The sequence below is a fragment of the Pollachius pollachius genome (genome assembly GCF_949987615.1).
Source record: "Pollachius pollachius genome assembly, chromosome: 3".
Classification (NCBI taxonomy): Eukaryota; Metazoa; Chordata; class Actinopteri; order Gadiformes; family Gadidae; genus Pollachius; species Pollachius pollachius.
Genome location: NC_136936.1, coordinates 770,680 through 794,881, shown reverse-complemented (window position 1 = coordinate 794,881; position 24,202 = coordinate 770,680). Strand labels below are relative to the sequence as shown.

At 55.6% G+C, this 24,202-nt stretch overlaps 2 protein-coding genes across 5 annotated transcripts; one reads left to right on the top strand and one right to left on the bottom strand.

Moving 5' to 3' along the window:
- Window positions 1-1,384: 1,384 nt before the first annotated feature.
- Window positions 1,385-4,880, bottom strand: fkrp (fukutin related protein). Its single transcript, XM_079731524.1, has 2 exons — window positions 4,487-4,880; window positions 1,385-4,072 (listed from the first exon to the last, which is right to left on the bottom strand). Exon 2 carries the CDS (start codon window positions 3,906-3,908, stop codon window positions 2,307-2,309), a length of 1,602 nt encoding a protein of 533 aa, XP_079587650.1. The 5' UTR covers window positions 3,909-4,072; window positions 4,487-4,880; the 3' UTR covers window positions 1,385-2,306.
- Window positions 4,881-5,245: 365 nt separating this feature from the next.
- On the top strand, window positions 5,246-20,560 carry strn4 (striatin, calmodulin binding protein 4). Of its 4 annotated transcripts, none has more exons than XM_079731520.1 (18): window positions 5,246-5,570; window positions 11,670-11,773; window positions 12,194-12,270; window positions 12,362-12,440; window positions 12,638-12,898; window positions 12,990-13,167; window positions 13,258-13,408; window positions 14,069-14,164; window positions 14,661-14,779; window positions 16,041-16,210; window positions 16,427-16,474; window positions 16,812-16,933; window positions 17,446-17,613; window positions 17,719-17,859; window positions 18,402-18,500; window positions 18,588-18,674; window positions 19,941-20,138; window positions 20,407-20,560. In XM_079731520.1, the coding sequence occupies exons 1-17, from the start codon at window positions 5,343-5,345 to the stop codon at window positions 20,108-20,110; spliced, it is 2,298 nt and encodes a 765-aa protein (XP_079587646.1). In that variant the 5' UTR covers window positions 5,246-5,342; the 3' UTR covers window positions 20,111-20,138; window positions 20,407-20,560. The 4 variants fall into 4 exon arrangements, with proteins under 4 accessions (XP_079587646.1, XP_079587645.1, XP_079587644.1 ...); XM_079731519.1 differs by having other exon boundaries at window positions 14,658-14,779; window positions 20,407-20,559; XM_079731518.1 differs by having other exon boundaries at window positions 16,035-16,210; window positions 20,407-20,558.
- The last annotated feature ends 3,642 nt before the right edge of the window (window positions 20,561-24,202 follow it).

Sequence of the window (24,202 nt, the reverse complement as noted above, 5' to 3'; positions counted from 1 at the left end):
TCAGGAAAAAGGCAAATTCTGCGAGTTTGATAATAAAAATGATTCAAATTATTGGAATCGTACATTAATTACATTTAGACCACAAATCAGTAGACAAATACCAATATATAATATTTTTTAATTTTATCATAATTTGTTTTTTCTTTTCATGATGTCAGGTGAGGCTCTGCCTCACCTGCCTCCCCTGACTGCGCGTCACTGACCTCCACCCTCCTTCACCCCTCACCCTCCTCAAACCGTCTCCACCCACCTCCATCCGTCTCCACCCATTACCCTCCTATACCCGTCTCAGCCCTCCTCCAGCCGTCTCCAACCATTATCCTCTTCCACCCGTCTCCACCCACCTCCCCACGAGAGTTTCACCCTCCAGTCCAGTTCATTCCCGACCAGTGGCTCAGTGGACCTGAGGGTCCCAGTCCCTCCACCAGACTCCACGAGGGATCGTCTATTATCTTCATCTGGCAGTGCATTATAATCTGTGTTTCACCTAGTCGCTCTTGTCTCGTGTGTGTGTCCGTGTGTGTGTGTGTGTGTGTGTGTGTGTGTGTGTGTGTGTGCGTCTCACGTACTGAGTTAATTCCTGTGCCTGAACAGCGCCTTGTCTCTCAGTTTAAGTTGGCAGGAACGTTTGCGGCGCAAACGCCCCCTAGACGTGTGCCAGAAGGTTTCCACATGTAGCATTAGATATGCCCCATCTGCAGCAGATGTTACAAATAGCGCCATTTAGGGGTGTTGCCCTGAAAGTACAGAGGGAACATCGCGTCCTAGACCCTGCTGCTGCTCCTGGCCCCGACCGCTCAACAACAAGCCCCCTCCTGGCACTGAGGAGGACTTCCAGGGAGGGCCATATGAATCCTCCATTCCTGTGGCCCTTAAGCTGTTATATACCTCTCTGACTGAGTCGCTTTGAACTGTGATTAAACTCGGTCTCGTTGAAGTCTTTTGAATGTTTATCATGTTCTTGAGTTGAGATGTTATTTACCTCAGTCTCTTTCTTCATTTACCTGGTTTCAGTTACATTCGGCTGTTGGTGACATGCTTTATCTATAATTAGATTATTCCTATTTATGCTTCAGTATTTTGAGTCTATTTTTATAGTTGTTCAATAAATGTGATTCTATTCTATTTACTTGATTTTTGTGGTTGGAGCTGAGGCAACTGTAGTAATTTCCTCCGGAATCCACAGACCTCTATCTGTCATCAGCCCGTCTCCGTTGCCATTTCCTTTGTCGTTATACGGCTTTTATGCGCCACCTGGCTGTCAAACCTAAGAATTACCTAATTTTGCCAGGTTGAAAACCAGAATAAACATAGCACTGTTAAAACTTTTATTGTAAGTCAACAAAAAAGGTTAATGGACTCACTTAACAACGTAACACACACACACACACTTTGCTGCTCAGTTCTGGTGTGTCTTTTGAAGGATTCATGCTCAGTAGTAATACACACACAAGCACACATGGTCAACACTGCTTACTCATGGACTAACACGATAACATGAGACTCCATGAAATAAATGGCATCAAAATACGATAAGTTACATTCATAAATAATTGTGCAAATGTTAATGTGTGATTATTGTTTAATAAGCCAACAGCTTATTAAACATGTTTCAGTCCAGACTTTGAAGGAGTAATGTATGGACCGTCCCGTAGATATTGCTAAAGATAATGTACATTGCAAGTTCTATTGAGATGCACATTCATGGTATTGTCTTATTAATCTTTAAATTGTACAGCACATGTGATACTTGCGAGATTTAAGATTGCGGCTTTTATACATGTGTATTTGAATCCACATGAAACCAATACAGCCCAATACAATCTTAATAAATGCAAGAATGCATTTTTTAATTGTATAATGCCCCGTTAAAATATGACCCACAGAAATCAGGAACTTTAAAAGAAAGCTGCAGTTAAGCGTGTAGTAATGAACGCTCGTCCATTCAGTCTGTGTGTTAGCTAAAACCAGCCTGGTGGGGGAAGAAACAACAGGCAATACATCTATCTTGAATAATTAATATCCATCTTTTAGGCACCAGAGTAGAAAATGAAATAGTTTTAGAGTTAAGAGTCTTAAAGACGTACGCTGGAGTCGCTGCATTGTTCAACAAACAAACCCAAAGGCAGCAGAGCAGTAGAAGGCGCCCTGCTTCAGGGGGTCAGACCCCCCGTTCATAACCTGCTGCGGTCCAGCCTCTTCCCGCCCCCGGGTTGGGGTACTGGGGGTCAGCCCCCCCGTTCATAACCTGCTGCGGTCCAGCCCCTTCCTGCCCCCGGGTTGGGGTACTGGGAGTCAGACCCTCTTCATAACCTGCTGCGGTCCAGCCTCTTCCTCGCCGGGTTGGGGTACTGGGGGTTCTCGATGACCCCCTCTCCAAACTTGAGCTCCAGGAAGGCCCGGGGGTTGTTGGGGGCATAGGCGGTGATGCCGGCGAAGGGCATGGGCACCAGCGGCTGCAGGAAGTGCTCGGGGAACTCCACGTCCTGCTTGTGCTCGGTCCAGGTGTCCTTGGTCATCACGCCGTTGCGGGGGTAGAACGGCCAGAGGTCGACGTGGAGGTGGTTGGCCTCGCTGTACTGCACCCGGTAGAAGTCCCCCTCCACGGCGCGCTCCCACACATAGCCGTTGGCGTCCACCAGCGAGCCCGAGTCCAGGTTCTTGAGCTGGTCGCAGTTGGGCACGTCCTCCAGGTACACGCCCAGGTCCACGTCGTAGTCCCAGGGGATGATGTCCTGGTGGCGCGCCGCGCCCAGCAGGGTGCCGCCCTCCAGCCAGTAGCGCACGCCCGAGCTCTCCAGGATGTTGACCACGTACTTGGCGGTCTCTCGCAGCGCGCGCAGGCAGCAGGGCGGCGTCCAGCGGTCCATGTAGAGGTAGTCGGGCGTGTCGTCGCGCACGGTGCCGAAGCAGCGCGCCGTCTCCTTGCCGCAGCCGTGCCACTGCTCCTTCCCGTCGGGCAGCAGCAGCCGCTTGAGGCCGAAGCCCCTCATCAGCCTGCCGGCCGCTTCCCGCAGCCCCGAGTCCGCCTTCCACTGGTTGTGGGCGGAGCTGAAGAGCGGCCGACGGCGGGCCGAGAACAGCGGGCTCTCCAGCAGCTTGACCTTCCAGCCCCGCAGCGAGGTCTGGACGAAGAGCGAGGGGAGGAGCGGGCGTCCGAGCGGCACCGACAGGTTGAAGAGGTCCTCCGAGCGCAGCAGCACCACCGCGTCGCCCTGCAGCGCCGTGCACACGCTGCCGCTGCTGCCCGCCGCCGCCGCCGTGTAGGTGGCCGTCCACTCCCGCAGGCTGACCCGCAGGTGGAGGCACTGGGCGGCGGAGCGGGCCAGCACCGGGGCGGCCACCAGCCTCACCGGCCCGCCGCCCTCCCCCTCCAGCTCCCGGATTAGCCGCTCCACGGCCCGGCCCTGCTCCAGCTCCACGCCGTCGGGCACCAGCAGCACGAACTCCGTCTGCACGTGGAACTCGGGCCGGTGGGCCTGGGGCGGCTGGTCGGGGCTGGGGAACAGCACCAGCAGCCGGGCGCCGCCCTCGGGCAGCTCCAGGGGTGGGTAGGGCAGGGTGTCCGCCACGGCCAGGAAGGGCAGCTCCGGGCGCAGGCGGAGGAAGGAGCGCGCCACCTCCCCCACGTAGTTCTCAAAGTGCTCAAACTCGCGGAGGAGCACGGTGACGCGGGGCCCGCGGCTGTTCCCCTCCGGCCCGGCCTCGCCGACCCCCGCCAGCCCGCCCACGGGCCCCGCCAGACCCCCCGCCAGGTTGGAGGCCTGCAGACCCGCCCTCCTGGAGCCCCGGCCGAAGTCCTTTCTCTTCTCCATCATCTGCTGCTGGGCCCGGGACACGAAGTACAGGATCAGGAGGTTCAGGACGATGGCCCCGGACAGCAGCCCCTGGCAGAAGGTCACACGCATGACGGCCCCCCGGTCACAGACCCCTTCTGGTCATCGGTCGACGAGAGGGAGGAGGGGAGGAGGAGAGGGAGGAGGAGAGGGAACCCCCTGAATTCTATCAGCTCCAGATCCCCATGAGTGGGGAAGACTCCTCTCTTCAGACCCAGGGCAAAGCTGGAGACAATCTGGAGGAGAAGAGAACGACCAGGGAGTAAATATCTGGCCTGACTGCCCAGGACTACACCGAGGGCTGGCATGAAAACAGAAACGCATGTTTGACACATTTGAAAGGCTGAATTACGGATGAATTCAACGCATTTGTATACACTGATATTCCATAATGGCTTTTATATGTACTTATGACCAGTATGTATTAAATGAAGTACATCAATTATGCATTCCCTCAACCATGTGCCGCTCATTCTGTCGGTCATCAAGGCATTTAAAGACATGTTGTTTCACACGTGAAGCTTCATCTGAACGCACTCCTAGGAAGGTTCTCCGCTTCCACCTTCATTCAAGATTGTTAATGCAGCCTATTCGTAGCTTTAACTCATTAAACCCCTAATAACACCTTTAAACGCACTAGCATCACTTACCTTAAAATCACAGCATATTGTATGACATCTCTTCCTTAAAACACAGTCCGTAGGCCATCTCGGTCCATCGAGACTCGGAGCATCACATCTCCAGGGGAGAGTGCGTGTGTGTAGTTACTAACATGTAATGCAGTGTCGGCCAGGCGTGCATCACAGCAGCCGTTCTGCAGTCTTCTGCAGAGCCGGATCATGGACGGGTTCGCTTCAAGCCGGTGCGTTACATAGAATCAATATTTAGTGTGTAAATATAATAAAGCGGATCCGTTTTGAGAAGACTGTATGCCAGATATACTAACCGTTCCCTTCTTCCGATCTGGCCTTTCAACATAAGAGTTCGCCCAAACCTCCGACATACATGGTGACGCGGATCTTCTTTATGTTTCAAACCTTTCTAGCCGTAAGACATTAAAAGAGTTGCCCGCTTATAAGACGGCCCCAACAAGGACAGCTGGATCCGGGGGTCTTATGAGTCTTCAGGTGGAGCCCACCCCCCGCCTGGACCCCCGCCTCCCGGCCGGAAACCACTAGGGAAGGAGATTAATAAAGTAAGAGTTGCACCAAATCCAATCGATACCCCATTCCTGATATATATTATTGTGTTATATCGGTGAAACATAACTAAATGTCAACGTATTTTTTTTAATTACAATAATGGAATGTATCGAGTGTCGTTCTACCGACGCATAGCGCTGCCCCAGACGGGCTTTACTTTGAAGGGCCGGAAGCGGAAGCAGCGAGGCTGACCCGCTCAGTAGTAATTCTGCTATTACGTTCGAGAAGAAAGGAGCGCAGCTTTCGGTGTGGGGCCTCAACGACGGGGACATTACGACCGCAGCGCACAGCCCCGCACGGCGACATGGAGGCCGACCGACCAGACCCCAACGGGCCCGGAGCCGCGACGGCGGCCGCGGCCACCGCTGCGGCGGCCACCGGGGCGGCGACGGCTGGATGCCCGCAGCCTCGGGAGCCGCAGGACGGGGACGGAGGCCTGTCGCTGCCCGGGATCCTGCACTTCATCCAGTACGAGTGGGGCCGCTTCCAGGCCGAGAAGTACCGCTGGGAGGCGGAGAGGGACGAGCTCCGGGTGAGTGGGGAGAGGGACGAGCCCCGGTGAGCGGGGGAGAGAGTGGGAGAGAGGGACGAGCTCCGGGTGAGGGGGGGGGAAGACGAGCTCCGGGTGAGGGGGGGGGGGGGGGGGGGGGGTCCGCTACACACAAGCATGGAGGATTTTGTGGGGCTTGGATAACATGACGCCAATGCTAACGGGCTAACCCTGCATACATCTCAGATGTCATTGTTGTTGCTAAGAAATGGGCATTCGGTGCGGGGACAGCTGGAGTGGGATTGGTGGAGTGTGTGTGTGTGTGTGTGTGTGTGTGTGTGTGTGTGTGTGTGTATGTGTGGGGGCCAGGGCTGTCACACGGTATTCCCCTGGATGGGGACTCCATCAGAGAGCGGCACTAAGACCAGCCCGCCTCGACCCACTTTGACGTGTTCGTGACCTTTTTACGTGACCTGTGATGTTACCATAATATTGCAGATCACGTGATTAATATTTTGGTTGATGTTCTGTTCCAGCCGGTCAGACGCGGGTTATGTTGTGTTTGTACTCGTGGTTTGACCACCATGATGAGTCGGTCTAACCCTTCAGCGTCATGGCTCTACCCTCCCAGGTCAGTGTATCTGCAGGCTGTATTACGTAATCCAACGTGGTTAAAAATAGCTTGATGAAATATGAATGAAAAACAACATAGGGGGGCCGTGCTCTCTGCTTTGTGCCGGTGTGGTGAGGCGTGTGAGCTCAGTGACGTGATGTCATGCACAGCTGACTCCGACCAAAGCTTTCAGTGCATCCTCTATGTGTGAGTTTGCTCTGTGCCTCCGGAGGACCAATCGTAACCCTGCTATAGGATGACCACCACCAAAATAAACGGGGGGACACGCCCACTTCCCTCCCAGATACCGTCAGGGCCCCCCACAGGGCGGTCTGAGGCCCTCAGCAGCAGTAGATCCTCCCCAGAGGAGGCTGACCTCGTCAGTCTTTGTGTCTTCATGAGGGGCCTCGTCACAGGGGGGGCTCTGTGTCCGCCGTACCAGCCAACACGCGTGTGGTGGCCCCAGATGGCAGACCAGACTGCCCCGGCCCCCCTCCCCTCGGGTCTGGGCCAGGTGGGACCAGAACCATCGGCCCCGCGGGGAGCCCAGACAGAGGCCTGGCGGACAGGTGCCACGGGGCCCGGGGCCTTGTCCCCTTTACGCACGTGCTGTTGGGCACACATGCATGCTGACATAATCCCTCTGGGAATCCTATCAAACAGGGGGAATGCACTCCTTCAGTAACTCAACCCGGCCCCGAGGGGCAGCTGTTTGTGTTGGAGCTCGGTAATGATCGGGTTGGGGTAGGTCCTGCCTTCTCTCACACGTCCCACCTCATGAAGGAGGTGAAGGGAAGGGGCCACACTGTAGCAGCAGGCGACGAATGGAGCCGGAGGTTATGATGAGATCCTACTGCCATCTTCTATTTTCAGTCATTGTTATCTTCGAAGAAGTGTGTGTGTGTGTGTGTGTGTGTGTGTGTGTGTGTGTGTGTGGTCCAGGCATATTCATGTATAAATAACGGTGTGCACTGAGCCATACCATGCGTCCATGAGCCCCGTACTGTACTGTTAGCTCACACACAGTATCAACAATCATAACCAGGCTGGACCATCTGCTCTCTCTCTGCTGCGTGTGTGTGCTTACGGCCGTCTGACTCGGCACAGAGTTGACTAGACGATGTTGAGTTGACTACCTCCATCATTTGGGCTCTGAGGCTGTAGAGGAAGAAGACGATGATTGTGATGATGATGAAGCCTTTCTCTGATGCGTTGCACACCCAGCGCTCATGCCCTCAAACGCTGGCCCAGAAAAAGGCCTTGCTCTAGTTGTGGCTCCAGGATTCTCTGCTGGCTAATGAGACGAGGGCCGCAGGATGTGAGAGGGGGGGGGGGGGGGGGGGGGGGGGGGGGGGGGGGAAGAGCGTCTGAAGCAGGAGGCGGGGCCCAGCCCCAGCAGACTCACCTGAGCAGGGTCTTCAGGTGCATCCGGCTGTACTAAGGTCATGTTCATGGGCCCAGCAGAGCCACACAACAAGAAACCGCTTTAAAGCCAGCATTGAAATGTAAGCCATCGTTTTGTTTTTACTTGGTCATATCGGCTTTCATTTGATTCTGCTCTAATTGGATTCTGTGAAAGTAGGAAGCTGATGCTTCCCTTCCTCCGAGGCCCTGATAACCAAGTTTATCTCTGAGGTCGCTGGCTCAGGGTTCCTCTTACACTCCTACAACCCCAGGACGGCTGGCACTGAAACCTTCTTGGCATATTTGTTTCTGTCCCGCTTTCTGACGCATGTTTTCTTGCCTAGCTCCGGCGGCACGGCGAGGCGGCACCATGAGGTGTCGTCTGGCCCTCTGAACCGCGCTAAGCCCACTTAGGGCTGTCAAGTCAGGCAGGAGGACTTGGGGCGGGACATTGTTTAAGACTCTGTGTGTGTGTGTGTGTGTGTGTGTGTGTGTGTGTGTGTGTGTGTGTGTGTGTGTGTGGCAGGTCAACAAGTTAAAGCTTGTCACCTGTCCAAGCAGAAGCAGGCAGAAATGCCGTGCCCTTTTAAGGTAACCCAGAGCCTCCACCCTCTGCTCTGCCTCCACACGGCCGCGATGTACCTGGTCTACAGCCGACCAGCACGGCCCCCACCTTCATCTGGACCGGGTAACACTCAGTGTTGTACTCAAATGAACCTAAAGCCACAGCAAAGTCTAGCTTGGATCGACCTATCAGGTGGATGGTGGGATCAGGGTGTGAATCTAACCTCTCCTGCTGTGTGTGGACACTAGACCCGGGAGGACATACCCCACCAAGCCCCTTGACGCTGTCTAAGACTCTCTGTCCCTTCTATCGTGATATTGTCTCTCACGTCAAAGCCTTGGATTCATCATCGTTGTCAGATAATTCATCCGTCACAGTTTGGCTGGGACTGTTCTGCCCACCAGTGGGGCTATTAGAAGGTGGTCGGATCATAAAGACAGTTTTATCGATCAGGCACGTACACAATGGTCTCCCAAAGGCTCAGATGAGCCGATCAAACTACTTATTACGGTTTGTGTTCCACTTACCACCAGCCAGGCTGATGAGAAGACTCCCCTCTGTTACACAAACCAGATATGTTGTGTGTGTGCACACGTTCATGTGTTCATGTGTTCTGGGCGAGTGTCCTCTTGCTGCCTGAGTTCATGTGTTGATGTGTTCTGGGTGAGTGTCCTCTGTTGTAGTCCTGAGTTAATGTGTTCATGTGTTCTGGACGAGTGTCCTATGTTGTAGTCCTGAGTTCATGTGTTCTGGGCGAGTGTCCTATGTTGTAGTCCTGAGTTCATGTGTTCATGTGTTCTGGGCGAGTGTCCTCTTGCAGCCTGTGTTCATGTGTTCATGTGTTCTGTGCGAGTGTCCTCTTTCAGCCTGTGTTCATGTGTTCTGGGCGAGTGTCCTCTTGCAGCCTGAGTTCATGTGTTCATGTGTTCTGGGCGAGTGTCTTCTGTTGTAGTCCTGAGTTCATGTGTTCATGTGTTCTGGGCAAGTGTCCTCTTGCAGCCTGAGTTCATGTGTTCATGTGTTCTGGGCGAGTGTCCTCTTGCAGCCTGTGTTCATGTGTTCTGGGCGAGTGTCCTCTTGCAGCCTGAGTTCATGTGTTCTGGGCGAGTGTCTTCTGTTGTAGTCCTGAGTTCATGTGTTCATGTGTTCTGGGCGAGTGTCCTCTTGCAGCCTGAGTTCATGTGTTCTGGGCGAGTGTCCTCTTGCAGCCTGAGTTCATGTGTTCATGTGTTCTGGGCGAGTGTCCTCTTGCAGCCTGAGTTCATGTGTTCATGTGTTCTGGGCGAGTGTCCTCTTGCAGCCTGACTTCATGTGTCCTCTTGCAGCCTGAGTTCATGTGGTCATGTGTTCTGGGCGAGTGTCCTCTTGCAGCCTGAGTTCATGTGTTCTGGGCGAGTGTCCTCTGTTGTAGTCCTGAGTTCATGTGTTCTGGGCGAGTGTCCTCTTGCAGCCTGATTTCATGTGTTCATGTGTTCTGGGCGAGTGGCCTCTTGCCGCCTGAGTTCATGTGTTCATATGTTCCTGGCGAGTGGCCTCTTGCCGCCTGAGTTCATGTGTTCATATGTTCCTGGCGAGTGTCCTATGTTGTAGTCCTGAGTTCATGTGTTCATGTGTTCTGGGCGAGTGTCCTCTTGCAGCCTGTGTTCATGTGTTCTGGGCGAGTGTCCTCTCTTGTAGTCCTGAGTTCATGTGTTCTGGGCGAGTGTCCTCTGTTGTAGTCCTGAGTTCATGTGTTCATGTGGTCTGGGCGAGTGTCCTCTGTTGTAGTCCTGAGTTCATGTGTTCATGTGTTCTGGGCGAGTGTCCTCTTGCAGCCTGTGTTCATGTGTTCTGGGCGAGTGTCTTCTGTTGTAGTTCTGAGTTCATGTGTTCATGTGTTCTGGGCGAGGGTCCTCTTGCAGCCTGAGTTCATGTGTTCTGGGCGAGTGTCCTCTTGCAGCCTGACTTCATGTGTCCTCTTGCAGCCTGAGTTCATGTGTTCATGTGTTTTGGGCGAGTGTCCTCTTGCAGCCTGAGTTCATGTGTTCTGGGCGAGTGTCCTCTGTTGTAGTCCTGAGTTCATGTGTTCATGTGTTCTGGGCGAGTGTCCTCTGTTGTAGTCCTAAGTTCATGTGTTAATTTGTTCTGGGCGAGTGTCCTCTTGCAGCATGAGTTCATGTGTTCATGTGTTCTGGGCGAGTGGCCTCTTGCAGCCTCAGTTTATGTGTTCATGTGTTCTGGGCGAGTGGCCTCTTGCCGCCCGGGCATCTCCCAGGACACTGGGTCTCAGCCTGCTCTAGTTTCCCGGCCGGTCAGCGTGTGGTGAACACCAGTTCAGACAGGACGGCAGCGGCGCAGAGACTGAAGCACTCGTAGTAAACGGGCATCTGGCCGGAGAATAGAGAACACCCCGGCTCTACCGTGTTAAATACCGTCTGATGAGGCTAGGCATAGCCGGCTAAAGATAGGTTTTCCTAGCGCTCCTATTATTGTTTGGTTTTCAAGCGTTTCTCTAGGTTGGTCCAGCAGAGTGCCATTCTGAACCGTCATTGTGTTAAATGTGCTCGTCTGTTAGCTTGCCAATATTCTGACACTTGATAAGCACCACGTTTAAGGGTTGTGTGCTGGTGACTGATGCATCAGTGCTGGGCGGTTTTCGCCAGGGAAGACATCTTCGCTGGCGTCAGGCGAGCATGTTTGGCAAGTTGTTGTTTGTGACGGGAAGAGCCCCAGGGCTGTGATAACGAAAAACACCAAGGATTGAGTAACTTCCTGTTGGGGTTATTTGTGAATTTGGTTATCTGCATCCTGAGGAGGAAGCGGAATGCTCTCCTCTTCCTGTCCTCCGAGGCCGCCTTCCCTCAGGTGAAGCGGTTGTGTGATCGCATTTAAATGATTCCCTGAAGAGCTGCTCTGCTCAAAGCCTCCTCCATCTCCTCCTGTATCCAAAGCACAGCGAGGGCTGGGGCCTGCTCTCACACCGCTCTGACTCTGTCTGCTGCTGATCAGCTCAGAGGAAGGACAAAGGTGGGAGAGGAAGGAGGAAGCAGGAAACAAAGGATGTGTGTTGAGAGAAGGATCGCGGCCGGCCGCTTGGACCAGCAATCCTTTACTGGGAGGATGTTTCCACTGCCAGATGTGTGTGGAGGGGAGGTGTGTGGCCACTGGGAACAGCCCTTCACTGGGATGTGTGGTAAGGCTTGTCGCAACTGGGAACAGCCCTTCACTGGGATGTGTGGTAAGGTGCGTGGCCACTGGGAACAGCCCTGCACTGGGATGTGTCTTCTCTGCCAGATGTGTGCTGGGTTCTGGTTGCAGCAGTTAAAAATAAAGCATTTTATTCCCCAGCCCTCTACTTATATCCCTGGTCTGGCTGCTGGCCTCCGCCTCCCTCACAAAGCAGCACGGACTCACATCTAGTAACGTAAACATAGGGTCCACGACCCACCAATGGAAATACATGCTGGGGAACCGCCTCCTGTGACAATGTGGGATTCAAATGTTGGTGTGTTGTGGCTTTCATCCTCTGTATTCTTTAATGTGTGTGTGTGTGTGTGTGTGTGTGTGTGTGTGTGTGCAGGCTCAGGTGGCGTTCCTCCAGGGCGAGAGGAAAGGGCAGGAGAACATGAAGCAGGACCTGGTGAGACGCATCAAGATGCTGGAGTACGCCCTGAAACAGGAGAGGTATGATACACTGACGCACCCACCACACTAATGCACACTTTGCACACTAGGCACACTCACACACTCAACACTCTAACACACTCGTTGTACTTCCTCTGTGCTCTGATACCTTATCAGTCTTCTCAGCGGTCACTGTGATTGATGTGTTGCTGCCCTCTGGTGGGCTGTGGTGTTGATGTGTTGCTGCCCCCTGTGGTGTTGATGTGTTGCTGCCCCTTGTGGCGGCCTGTGGTGTTGATGTGTTGCTGCCCCTTGTGGCGGCCTGTGGTGTTGATGTGTTGCTGCCCCCTGTGGCGGCCTGTGGTGTTGATGTGTTGCTGCCCCCTGTGGCGGCCTGTGGTGTTGATGTGTTGCTGCCCCCTGTGGCGGCCTGTGGTGTTGATGTGTTGCTGCCCCCTGTGGCGGCCTGTGGTATTGCAGGGCCAAACACCAGAAGCTAAAGACCGGTACAGACCAGAGTCCTGGAGACAAGAAGCCGGAGCTGGAGGCTGAGCCACGTACGTTGACCCACAGAGATAACGTTGTCATGGAGCCCGGCTCAGGGGGACAGGGCCGCTGGGTCTAATGAATGATTCTGTTTTGCCCCAGTACCCAATGGCCCGGCAGAGTCAGATTCCGAGCCAGCCAATCAGATGTCCTGGAAGGAGGGACGTCAGCTATTACGAAAGTGAGGCTCCTTTCCATCTGTTGGTTCATGATGTTAATGATGTCATACTACGCACTGATTCATAATATCAATGAGGTCATACCGTGTGTTCCTGATGATCTTCCTGCTTGTCTTCCTGTCATGTGGTTCCTGGTGGTCTACTGATGTCTCCCTGGCGGTCTTCCTGGTTTCTTCCTGGTCTTCCCGGCGGTCCTCAGGTACCTGGAGGAGGTGGGCTACTCAGACACCATCCTGGACATGCGCTCCAAGCGTGTCCGCTCTCTACTGGGGAGGAGCAGCCCGGAGGCCAACGGACCCCCGCCCAGCGAGACCGCCCCCGAGGGAGAACCCTTCGGAGGAGGTGGAGGAGGAGGAGGTGGAGGAGGTGGTGGAGGTGGAGGAGGAGGAGGAGGAGGAGGAGGGGGCAGCGACAGCGGAGAGTCCCTATTGGTCCGACAGATAGAGGAGCAGATCAAGAGGTGAGTGGGGGGGCGGGCAGATGGTCGACTGCAGGCCTGTTCTCCGGGGACTGGAGTAAAGTTTGTGTGTGTGTGTGTGTGTGTGTGTTAGGAACGCGGGGAAGGAGAGCACCTCCTCCCGTGTGGGGGGCTCGGTCCTGGACCAGATCCCCTTCCTGCACGGCTGCCAGGACGAGGAGGATGACAGCGACGAGGAGGACGACTTCACGGCCATGGCCACGGACTGCATCGACGGGACCCTCCGGAAAAACAAGAAGCCGCGCGCCAAGGTGGGTCCCGCTGTCTGCCCCCCCCTCTCTCCCGTCGCTGTCCCCCCCTCTCTCCCGTCGCTGACCCCCCCCCTCTGCCCCCCCCCGCAGGAGCCCATGACCTCCGACCTGGACCCCGAGGAGGAGGAGGAGGAGGAGGAGGACTCAGAGGACGCGCTCGGAGAGTTTGACTTCCTGGGCTCGGGGGAGGAGGGGGAGGGGGCGGGAGAGGCCCGCCTGTCGGGGGACGGACGGGAGTTAGGTACGCTGTTGCCATAGCAACGACACCACCCTCCACCACCACCACCACCACCACCACCAGCACCAGCACCAGCACTGCCCTCCACTCCACTCTCCCATCACGCGTCACCAGTTTTTAACTTCCTGTCTCTCCTGTACCTTCTGGCCCTTTCTGTTGGTGTCCTCGCTGTGGCGTCCTGATTGTCAATAAAGCCGATGTCTTTCCCCAAGCACTCGTCTCTCTGTGCCTTTCATGAACTCTGGGCGCTCCATTTCCTGTCACCACACACTCAGACCTGCTCTGCGTCCCTGCAGACTCCCCGGGGGTTCTGCTTTGGTTTGTGTTTGTACATGTCGTCATATTCACCCCGTCACGGGCGGGAGCGGTCAGCTTTATATTTTGATTTGCGTTGGACGTCCTGTCTGTCGCCCATGGACCATGTTCCGCTTGCTCTGGCCTCCGCCGCTTCCCCTTTGGTTCTGCCTTTTTATTTACGGCCGTTCCTCGGCCTGTGCGTGCGTGTGCGTGCTTGCGTGTGTGCTTGTCTGTGTGTGTGTGAGCCTCTGTGTATGTTTTTATTTGACCTCCATCCCCCCCTGTCTCGCCCTCTCCTCACCCTGACCTCTGACCTCTCTGCATGACTGGCTGTGTTTGTGTCTTGTCTCCTCTCGCCCGGTTCAGAGAACCACAGGAACAAGTTACAGGGCATCATGTCGGACTTCCCCCCCAAACCCTCCCCCCCCCCTTCGGTGTCGGGACCGGCTCGCCCCGGGGAAGGTAAGACCCCAGCCCCCCCCCTCTGGCCTCCTGCAGAGCCCCCACCCACCAGACACTCCTCCAGCATCTCTCTTCTGATCTTCTGTTCTTCTTAGAGGAGGCGTTGGATATGTCATCGGACCTCAAAGGCTTTATCCTCCTTTAACCCTGTTCTACTCAAGGGAACCCTGTGCTACAGAGAACCCTGTACTACAGAGAACCCTGTACTACAGGGAACCCTGTACTACAGAGAACCCTGTTCTACAGAGGAGAACCCTGTACTACAAAGAACCCTGTTCTACAGAAAACCCTGTTCTACAAAGAACCCTGTGCTACAGAGAACCCTGTTCTACAGAGGAGAACCCTGTACAACAGAGAACCCTGTTCTACAGAGATTCTCCTTATGAGGGAACCTCTTTCTTAGTGAGGTTCCATATAGAGGGCGGACCGTATGTAGGCGTGGCATGGAGCCCCTCATGATAACTGTGGTTGACTGGTTCTCTTCCCCCACCAGCAGGGGGCGCCCTGGGCTTCTCCTCTGACGTCTTCATTATGGACGCCGTCGGGGGCGGGGACATGAACCTGGGCGAGCTGGCGGACCTCACGGTCGCCAACGACAACGACCTCTCCATGGACGTGAGTACTCTACAGCACAGCAGTTCTGATCCATAAGGTCTCCCGTCCAACACCAGCCTCCTACCATGGACCTTCACACCCTCAGAACCCCCTCACCCCCCTCAGAACCCCCTCACACCCTCAGAACCCCCTCACCCCCCTCAGAACCCCCTCACACCCTCAGAACCCCCTCACCCCCCTCAGAACCCCCTCACACCCTCAGAACCCCCTCACCCCACTCAGAACCCCCTCACCCCCTGAGGAACCCCCTCATACCCTCAGAACCCCCTCACCCCCTGAGGAACCCCCTCATACCCTCAGAACCCCCTCACCCCCCTCAGAACCCCCTCTCCCCCTGAGGAACCCCCTCATACCATCAGAACCCCCTCATACCCTCAGAACCCCCTCACCCCCCTCAGAACCCCCTCATACCCTCAGAACCCCCTCACCCCCCTCAGAACCCCCTCACCCCCCTCAGAACCCCCTCATACCCTCAGAACCCCCTCACCCCCCTCAGAACCCCCTCTCCCCCTGAGGAACCCCCTCACACCCTCAGAACCCCCTCACCCCCTGAGGAACCCCCTCATCCCCATCAGAACCCCCTCACACCCTCAGAACCCCCTCATACCCTCAGAACCCCCTCACCCCCTGAGGAACCCCCTCATCCCCATCAGAACCCCCTCACCCCCTCAGAACCCCCTCACACCCTCAGAACCCCCTCACACCCTCAGAACCCCCTCACACCCTTAGAACCCCCTCACACCCTCAGAACCCCCTCACACCCTCAGAACCCCCTCACACCCTCAGAACCCCCTCACCCCCTGAGGAACACCCTCAGAACCCCCTCACACCCCCCCGAGGAACCCCCTGACACCCTTAGGAATGTGCGGGGGTCAGACACCCTGTGTCTGACTGTCTCCCCCCTGTGGTCTCCCTCCTGACTGTCTCCCCCCTGTGGTCTCCCCCTGACTGTCTCCCCCTGTGGTCTCCCCCTGACTGTCTCCCTCCTGACTGTCTCCCCCCTGTGGTCTCCCCCCTGACTGTCTCCCCCCTGTGGTCTCCCTCCTGACTGTCTCCCCCCTGTGGTCTCCCCCTGACTGTCTCCCTCCTGACTGTCTCCCCCCTGACTGTCTCCCCCCTGTGGTCTCCCTCCTGACTGTCTCCCCCCTGTGGTCTCCCCCTGACTGTCTCCCCCCTGTGGTCTCCCCCTGACTGTCTCCCTCCTGACTGTCTCCCCCCTGTGGTCTCCCCCTGACTGTCTCCCCCCTGTCCCCAGATGCAGGATAACCGGGAGGAGTTTAAGAAGACGTGGAACCCGCGCTTCACTCTCCGCAGCCACTTCGACGCCATCCGGGCGCTGACCTTTCACCCCAGCCAGGAAGTCCTGCTCACCGCCTCCGAGGACGGAACCCTGAAGCTGTGGAACCTCAACAAGGCCATGCACTCCAAGAAGTAGGGAGCCCCCCTTTCCCTCAGAACCCCTCCCACCGTGACCATGAGCTACAGCTAAACCAATCAGAACCCCTCCCACCGTGACCATGAGCTACAGCTAAACCAATCAGAACCCCTCCCACCGTGACCATGAGCTACAGCTAAACCAATCAGAACCCCTCACACCGTGACCATGAGCTACAGCTAAACCTGTCTGCTGGTCTGTCTTTATCGCAGGAACGCAGCGCTGGACGTGGAACCCATCTACACCTTCAGAGCGCACAGGTGAGGAACACATGAACACATCATGACCCCATGAACGCCTGATGACCCCATGAACACCTGATGAACACCTGATGACCCCATGAACACATTATGACCCAATGAACACCTGATGACGCGATGAACACATCATGACCCCATGAACACATTATGACCCCCCATCTGTCTGTCTCCCCTTCCTGCGTGTCTGTCTGTCTGCCCCTCCTGTCTGCCTTTCTGTCTGTCTGTCTGCCTGTCTGTCTGTCTGTCTCCCCCTCCTGTCTGTCTGTCTGTCTGTCTGTCTGTCTGTCTGCCTGCCCCTCCTGTCTGCCTGCCCCTCCTCCTGCCTGTCTGTCTGCAGCGGGGCGGTGCTGTCTCTGGCCATGAGCCCTGAGGGCGAGGCCTGCTACAGTGGGGGCCTGGATGGCTCGGTCCGCTGCTGGAGGATCCCGGACCTCAACGTGGACCCCTACGACAACTACGGTACCGGGGACCGGACACCGGGTCGACCTTTACCCTCAGGGCTCTTAGCGGACGCTTTATCCAGAGCCTGTATCTCTGTGGGCACAGTCAGGGTGTTCATAGAAGCGCCGAGCACTAACCATCACTAGGTTAACCCCGCTCAGAGCAGAGGCAGCTAGGGTCAGACGCTACACCGTGCTCGGTGCCAGGGCGTACAAGCTTTTTCCGATTATCCTTTGATCGATTACCGGCAGTACGGTCAAGTACCGGCAGTGAGAAGAGTTATTGAAGAGGAAGAGTGGAACCGAGCTGCTATGAAACTGGTGCAGTGTTAAGCCACGGTTCTTTGACCTATTTTGCTAAACTGTCTACCTGTCTGTCTGCCTGCCTGCCTTTTGCTAAACTTTACGCGTGTGTGTGTGTGTGTGTGTGTGTGTGTGGTTGGTTTTGTGTGTGTGTGTGTGGTTGGTTTTGTGTGTGTGTGTGTGTGTGGTTGTGTGTGTGTGTGTGTGTGTGTGTGCGTGCGTCCCCAGACCCGGGCATTGAGAGCCTCGTCCTGGCGGGCCATGAGGACGCCGTGTGGGGGCTGGCCGTCTCGGGGGTCCACCGGCGCCTCGCCTCCTGCTCTGCGGACGGCAGCGTGAGGGTCTGGGACCCTCTGGGCTCCAGCCCCTGCCTCTCCGTCCTCAACAAGGAGAAAGGTAGTGCCCCGTCGCCATGGTGACCCGGGTACCCCGTGGGGGGGGGGGGGGGGGGGGGGGGGCTTTGTGTAGTATTGACGATGGCTCCTTCTTTCATTTCCCCAGAGCGAGGCACCCCCACCTCGGTGGCCTTCGTGACCTCCGACCCCAACCAGGTGGTGGTGTCGTACGACGGCGGCGACACGCTCCTCTACGACCTGAACACTGAGCAGAGCCTCGTTGCCCTGGAGACGCAGACCGTGGACGGTGAGCAACCCCCCCCTCTGGGCCCCTAGCCGTGGAACGTAGCGTAGCTCCTCCCTTAGCCTCAGAACGTAGCGTAGTGCTGGCCTGTGTCTGTGGCCCCGGGCCTCCAGGGGGCAGCGTGTGTCTGTGTCCCCGGACCTCCAGGCCTCCAGGGGGCAGCGTGTGTCTGTGGCCCCGGACCTCCAGGCCTCCAGGGGGCAGCGTGTGTCTGTGTCCCCGGACCTCCAGGCCTCCAGGGGGCAGCGTGTGTCTGTGGCCCCGGGCTTCCAGGCCTCCAGGTGGCAGCGTGTGTCTGGTGGCCCCGGGCCTCCAGGCCTCCAGGGGGCAGCGTGTGTCTGTGTCCCCGGACCTCCAGGCCTCCAGGGGGCAGCGTGTGTCTGTGGCCCCGGACCTCCAGGCCTCCCGGGGGCAGCGTGTGTCTGTGGCCTGGGCCTCCAGGCCTCCAGGGGGCAGCGTGTGTCTGTGGCCCCGGACCTCCAGGCCTCCAGGGGGCAGAGTGTGTCTGGTCCAGGCGTTGAGGAGCTGTGCTGTTGTGTCCCCAGGGAGCCAGCTGATCCACCGTGTGGTCAGCCACCCCTCGGAGCCCATCTCCATCACCGCCCACGACAACCGCACCATCCGCTTCCTTGACAACAAGACCGGTGAGTTACCGACGACGACGAGGGGAGGAGTTGGCCCGCTGTGGAAGAACAATGGATTTAAAGGTGTGTGTGTGTCCCTCCCTGCAGGTAAAGTGGTCCACTCCATGGTGGCTCACCTGGACGCAGTCACCTGTCTGACCACCGACCCCAAGGGCACGTACCTCATCTCTGGCAGTGAGTATCGGCCCTCCCGCACGCGTCACCATGGTGACACATCCGCAGGCGTCACCGCGGTGACACATCCGCAGGCGTCACCGCGGTGACACATCCCCATGCGTCACCGCGGTGACACATCCGCAGGCGTCACCGCGGTGACGCCTGCGGATGTGTCACCGCGGTGACGCCTGCGGATGTGTCACCGCGGTGACACATCCGCAGGCGTCACCGCGGTGACACATCCGCATGCGTCACCACGGTGACACATCCGCAGGCGTCACCATGGTGACACATTCAGACACCAACCCCCCCCCCACACATCCAGACACGCCGGCTTTAAGAAACACAGGAAACAACTGTTGGGTTATTGTAATACATTTACATTTACACTCAAGGCGTAGCAGACACTTTTTTCAAAAGCTCACAATAAGTAGATTTTTCACATGAAAGAGAAACAACAATATATCGCTGTCGGAACAGTAAGGATGATCATAGAACCAAGCACTAACAATCAATAGGTAAACCCATTCCCCGTACACAACAAAGATAGATCGGATATTTATTTTTAAGTGAGTGCATAAGGTGCCAGTCGTAAAAAAATATTCAAGCTTTTTCAGATTAGCTTTTGATCGATAACTACACAATGCTAAGTACTATTGTTAAGTGCCAGAACGTACAACATATAATAAGTGTGTACATTTAGGGCCAGATAGTCCATTCGATTATTGTACTTCTTCCAGGGCGGTCCCTCAGTAAACAGCAGAGCCCTTTGAACGTCAGCCGCTGGTGTTCAGAAGGAAACCACCATAAAAGAGGACGTTTGTAAAGTCAAATACCTCCAAGGCAGTCATCTAATCCTCTCCACTGAAGCGAGGAGATCTTGTCTTTGTTTCATTCTTACATTACCAGGGACTTTCCACTGAGACGACAACATCTCTGTCAACAGGCCCTCGAAAAAATAGCAGCAATGAAGTTTAAAAAAAAGCATTAAAAGTACATGGAACAAAACCTATTGGAGTACATCACAGAACCACAGGCCTGACCGAGAGCTGCAGCCGGTCTAACCAGTAGAGCGAGGACGGATCACGATTGGAATGCCTCCAAACCATTCAGGACCATTTCGAAGGCCTTCCGAGGGATCCACTAGAGGGATCCACTAGGAGATCCCCTAATGGATCCCTCTAGAGGATCCTCTCCTCTAGAGGTTTGCCTGAGAGGCTCCAGGTTTGAGGGCCCCATCAGGGCCTCCCCAGGGAGCAGTCTGACCCTCTGCTGCCCCCTCAGGCCAGGACTGCTCGGTGCGCCTGTGGATGTTGGGCAACAGGACGTGCGTGCAGGAGATCACGGCTCACAGGAAGAAGCACGACGAGGCCATCCACGACGTGGCCTTCCACCCCTCCCAGCCCTTCATCGGCAGCGCCGGGGCCGACGCCCTCGCCAAGGTCTTCGTCTAGTGGGAGGGCGCCGGCGCGGGGTGAGACGGTAGGTCTGGGAGACGGGTGTGGGGTGAGACAGGGCTGGGAGACGGGTGTGGGGTGAGACAGGGCTGGGAGACGGGTGTGGGGTGAGACAGGGCTGGGAGATGGGTGTGGGGTGAGACAGGGCTGTGGTGAGACGGGCGTGGTGGTGAAGGACTGTAGGACTAGTCTGTGGTCCGGTGTTGATTCCACACAGACCCGGGTCCGAGGGTCATGTGACCTCTGGCCTCTGCAGATGGACCCGACCGTAACAACATGGTGTCTGTCCGCAGGGTCGGGGCAGAACGCCGCCTGAAGACTGAAGAGGACTGACCTCCTGCCCCCCCTCCTGTCCTCCCCCCCCCTCCTGTCCTCCCCCCCCCCTCCTGTCCCCCCCTCCTGCCCCCCCCCTCCTGCCCCCCCCCCCCTCCTGTCCTCCCCCCCCCTCCTGTCCTCCCCCCCTCCTCCTATCCTCCTCCTCCCCCCCCTCCTCCTGTCCTCCCCCCCTCCTGTCCTCCCCCCCTCCTCCTATCCTCCTCCTCCCCCCCTCCTCCTGTCCTCCCCCCCTCCTGTCCTCCCCCCCCTGTCCTCCCCCCCTCCTCCTATCCTCCTCCTCCCCCCCCCTCCTCCTGTCCTCCCCCCCTCCTGTCCTCCCCCCCCCTCCTGTCCTCCCCCCCTCCTGTCCTCCCCCCCCTCCTCCTGTCCTCCCCCCCCCCCTCCTCCTGTCCTCCCCCCCCTCCTCCCCTCCTCCCCGTCCTGCAGCCCGCTGGCTGGGTGCTCTCCACAGGACCCCCCCCCTGCTGTTCCCATGATGCCTCAGTGACTCCTTGGATACTAATCATACTCTGCTTTTATAACACATGGTCTGCTCTGTCTTCAACTACTAATGTCTGGAGCCAACACCTTTTTTCTACACTACAATGTTTAAACCCTTCCCGTTTCTCTTCTTCATTCTGCCAATAGTCACTATGTGTGTGTGTGTGTGAAAAAGTAGAAGGATGGATTGCTGACACTACACAGATAAAAGCCCACAGGATGTGCACACAAACAAAACGCACAAAAGGCTTTTAATTTGAAAGATTTGTATCCACTTGTTCCTCCCCCTCCTGTAGACGTGGACACGGCAGTCTGTCTGACTTAACAAGACAATGAACTACATTCCAAAGAGTGTGTGTGTGTGTGGTAATTTACACAGAATGTTTTCTCCGTGTTTGAGTCGCTACCAGCGCTCAAACCAATAGCTTTAATTTCAGCCTCATTGCCAAGACACCCAAGTGACATAATGCTGTTTAGTTTCAGTCTTCATTTGGGCCGCTGCACCTGCCGTGACCTCTGACCCCTCAGTGCACACTAACGAGCAGGCGTGTCTCCTCTGAGGAGGACCTCGTTAGCCACCAGGAGGGGGTCCCGGGGGCTCTGAAGAGCGTTGGTTTGAGATGTTCAGGTTCGATTCCCATCGCAGACCGCGGCCTTCAGCTTTCTTTTTAACTGAGATCTGAGTGTTTCACTACGAGCGTCTGAATCATGACTCTAAGAACGTGTGTGTGTGTGTGTGTGTGTGTGTGTGTGTGTGAGTGTGTGTCTCTAACTAGGCTACAGATCTTTTATATGATCACCGTTGAACCACCTCAATGGTTCCACGGAAGATGTTGATTGTTGACATATTTCCTACCAATCAGCCTCTGGTGATTCTCCCCGTAGACATCACTGGTCGCACTGGTCCTCCACCGTTCCTCCAGGCCACATGCTGGCTGCTGGTCTGTGGGTCCCAGCCAGCGCTCGCTTTTTATTTATTCAGGGTTTTGGAGAAGCTCCAGGGGGTTCCTGAGGGCCCGGTCCAGGGGCCCCGCCCTGAGGTCGGGGTCCAGGTCCAGGTCCTGGTCCAGGTCCGGGTCCAGGTCCGGGTCCAGGTCCAGGTCCTGGTCCGGGTCCGGGTCCAGACTTCTCATGTCTGTGGAGATAAGGCCGAGTGTCGCTGAGGAGGAAAGGCTGGGGGTCGCAGTGGATCCTCCCTCCTGTGGTTGTAGTTGTAGTGTGGTGCTGTGTCCTGAGGGGGCGCCGTTCCCTGAGACCAGAGGTCTCCTGTTGGACTCAGGGAGGGGGGGCCAGCTTATAGTCCACTGACGGTGACTGTTATCATCCTGATCGCTCAGCATTCCTCTGATGAGGTTCGTTGCTCCGATTTAATGTTCACGGAACGGCTCACAGGCTAGGTGGCGCGCAGGCTAGGTGGCGCGCAGGCTAGGTGGATCGCAGGCTAGGTGGCGCGCAGGCTAGGTGGATCGCAGGCTAGGTGGCTCACAGGCTAGGTGACTCACAGGCTAGGTGACTCACAGGGTAGCTTTCAGCGCTAACAGGCTAAGCCAGTTGGTGATGTTCTGGGGCCGCTAGCTCGCAGCGCTACCAGGCTAACAGGCTAACCCAGTAGGGGGTGTTGTGGGGCCGCTAGCTCTCAGCGCTACCACGCTAGGCGACTAACAGGCTAACCCAGTAGGTGGTGTTCTTGGGCCGCTAGCTCCCAGTGCTACCAGGCTAGGCGGCTAACAGGCTAACCCAGCAGGGGGTGTTGTGGGGGCGCTAGCTCTCAGCGCTACCAGGCTAGGCAGCTAACGGGCTAACCCAGTAGGGGGTGTTGTGGGACCACTAGCTCTCAGCGCTAACAGGCTAACCCAGTAGGTGGTGTTGTGGGGCCGCTAGCTCTCAGCGCTAACAGGCTAGCCCAGTAGGTGGTGTTGTGGGGGCGCTAGCTCCCAGTGTTCCCAGGCTAGGCGGCTAACAGGCTAACCCAGTAGGTGGTGTTGTGGGGCTGCTAGCTCCCAGTGCTACCAGGCTAGGCGGCTAACAGGCTAACCCAGTAGGTGGTGTTGTGGGGGCGCTAGCTCCCAGTGTTCCCAGGCTAGGCGGCTAACAGGCTAACCCAGTAGGTGGTGTTGTGGGGCTGCTAGCTCCCAGTGCTACCAGGCTAGGCGGCTAACAGGCTAACCCAGTAGGTGGTGTTGTGGGGCTGCTATCTCTCAGCGCTACCAGGCTACATGCTACCACCTGGAGCCTGGAGGGTTGTAGAGATCGTTTAGTTCATTAAAACAATGCTGTTTAAATCGTGTGTTTCACCCCTAGTCACTATAGAGATGCTATCCTGTACATTTGGAGTTATTTCCAATTTCAAAACACTCAAAGTGGTTTATGACGCATTAAAAAAAGGACAAAAAAAGTCAACGTGAGGAAGTAGAGGGTCACAGCAATGTGAAGGTCTGTCAGTTTCATGTTTTACCTGTCGCATCTTTTTGGACTGGATATGATAATTAAGATGTAAGAATATTGTAGTATCATATCAAGTGAATCATTCTTTGCTAGGCATAGAGACGGCTTGTGATTGACAGCTATGTATACCTTGTAAAATATTAAAGAAAAAAGGAAAAAAATAAAAATAGAATTTGTAAAAATAAAAAATCAAGAAAAAAAAAGAATCAGTAATCAGTCAGAGGCCAAGGTAAAGGACTCGTTTCTTTGTGTTTTTTAATTTTATTTTTTTAATAGCAACTTATCACTGTGTGATATTTTGTACATCATATTACGCTGTATTCAAACTGTTTCCTCAATCAACAGGCCATAGGAGACCTGCCTTTTTATTTAGTTTTATTATATATATTTTTGAATTGCATTCTGGCTTGTATCTAATAACATTTCCCTGTTACTTTGTTTACGGGTCCCTATGTATGTTATTGAGCAAAAAATAAAGATTTTGTACAGTGAATGGAGAGTCGTGGTCTGTCACCCTTCATTTCAACTCACTGGCATTAATGCAATTACACATTGTGACTTTAACTGTTTCACACACATTTACATAAAAAGTAGGTAGAGCACAGTATAATTCTGAAGTAGGCCATCTGTAAAAAACAGAATCGACCACTTGGGGGCGCCCATACCTCGCAAAGGGCCTCTAATATTAGCCTCTTTTGTTGACCTCGTTGGGATGTTGGTCATTAGGAGCACCTCCATCAGGAGTGGTAAACAGCCCACAGACACGCTCCCTCTGTCGGAGCCGGTTCATTCTCTGCTTCGTTCTCGTTGAGGAACAGCAGGCTCTCT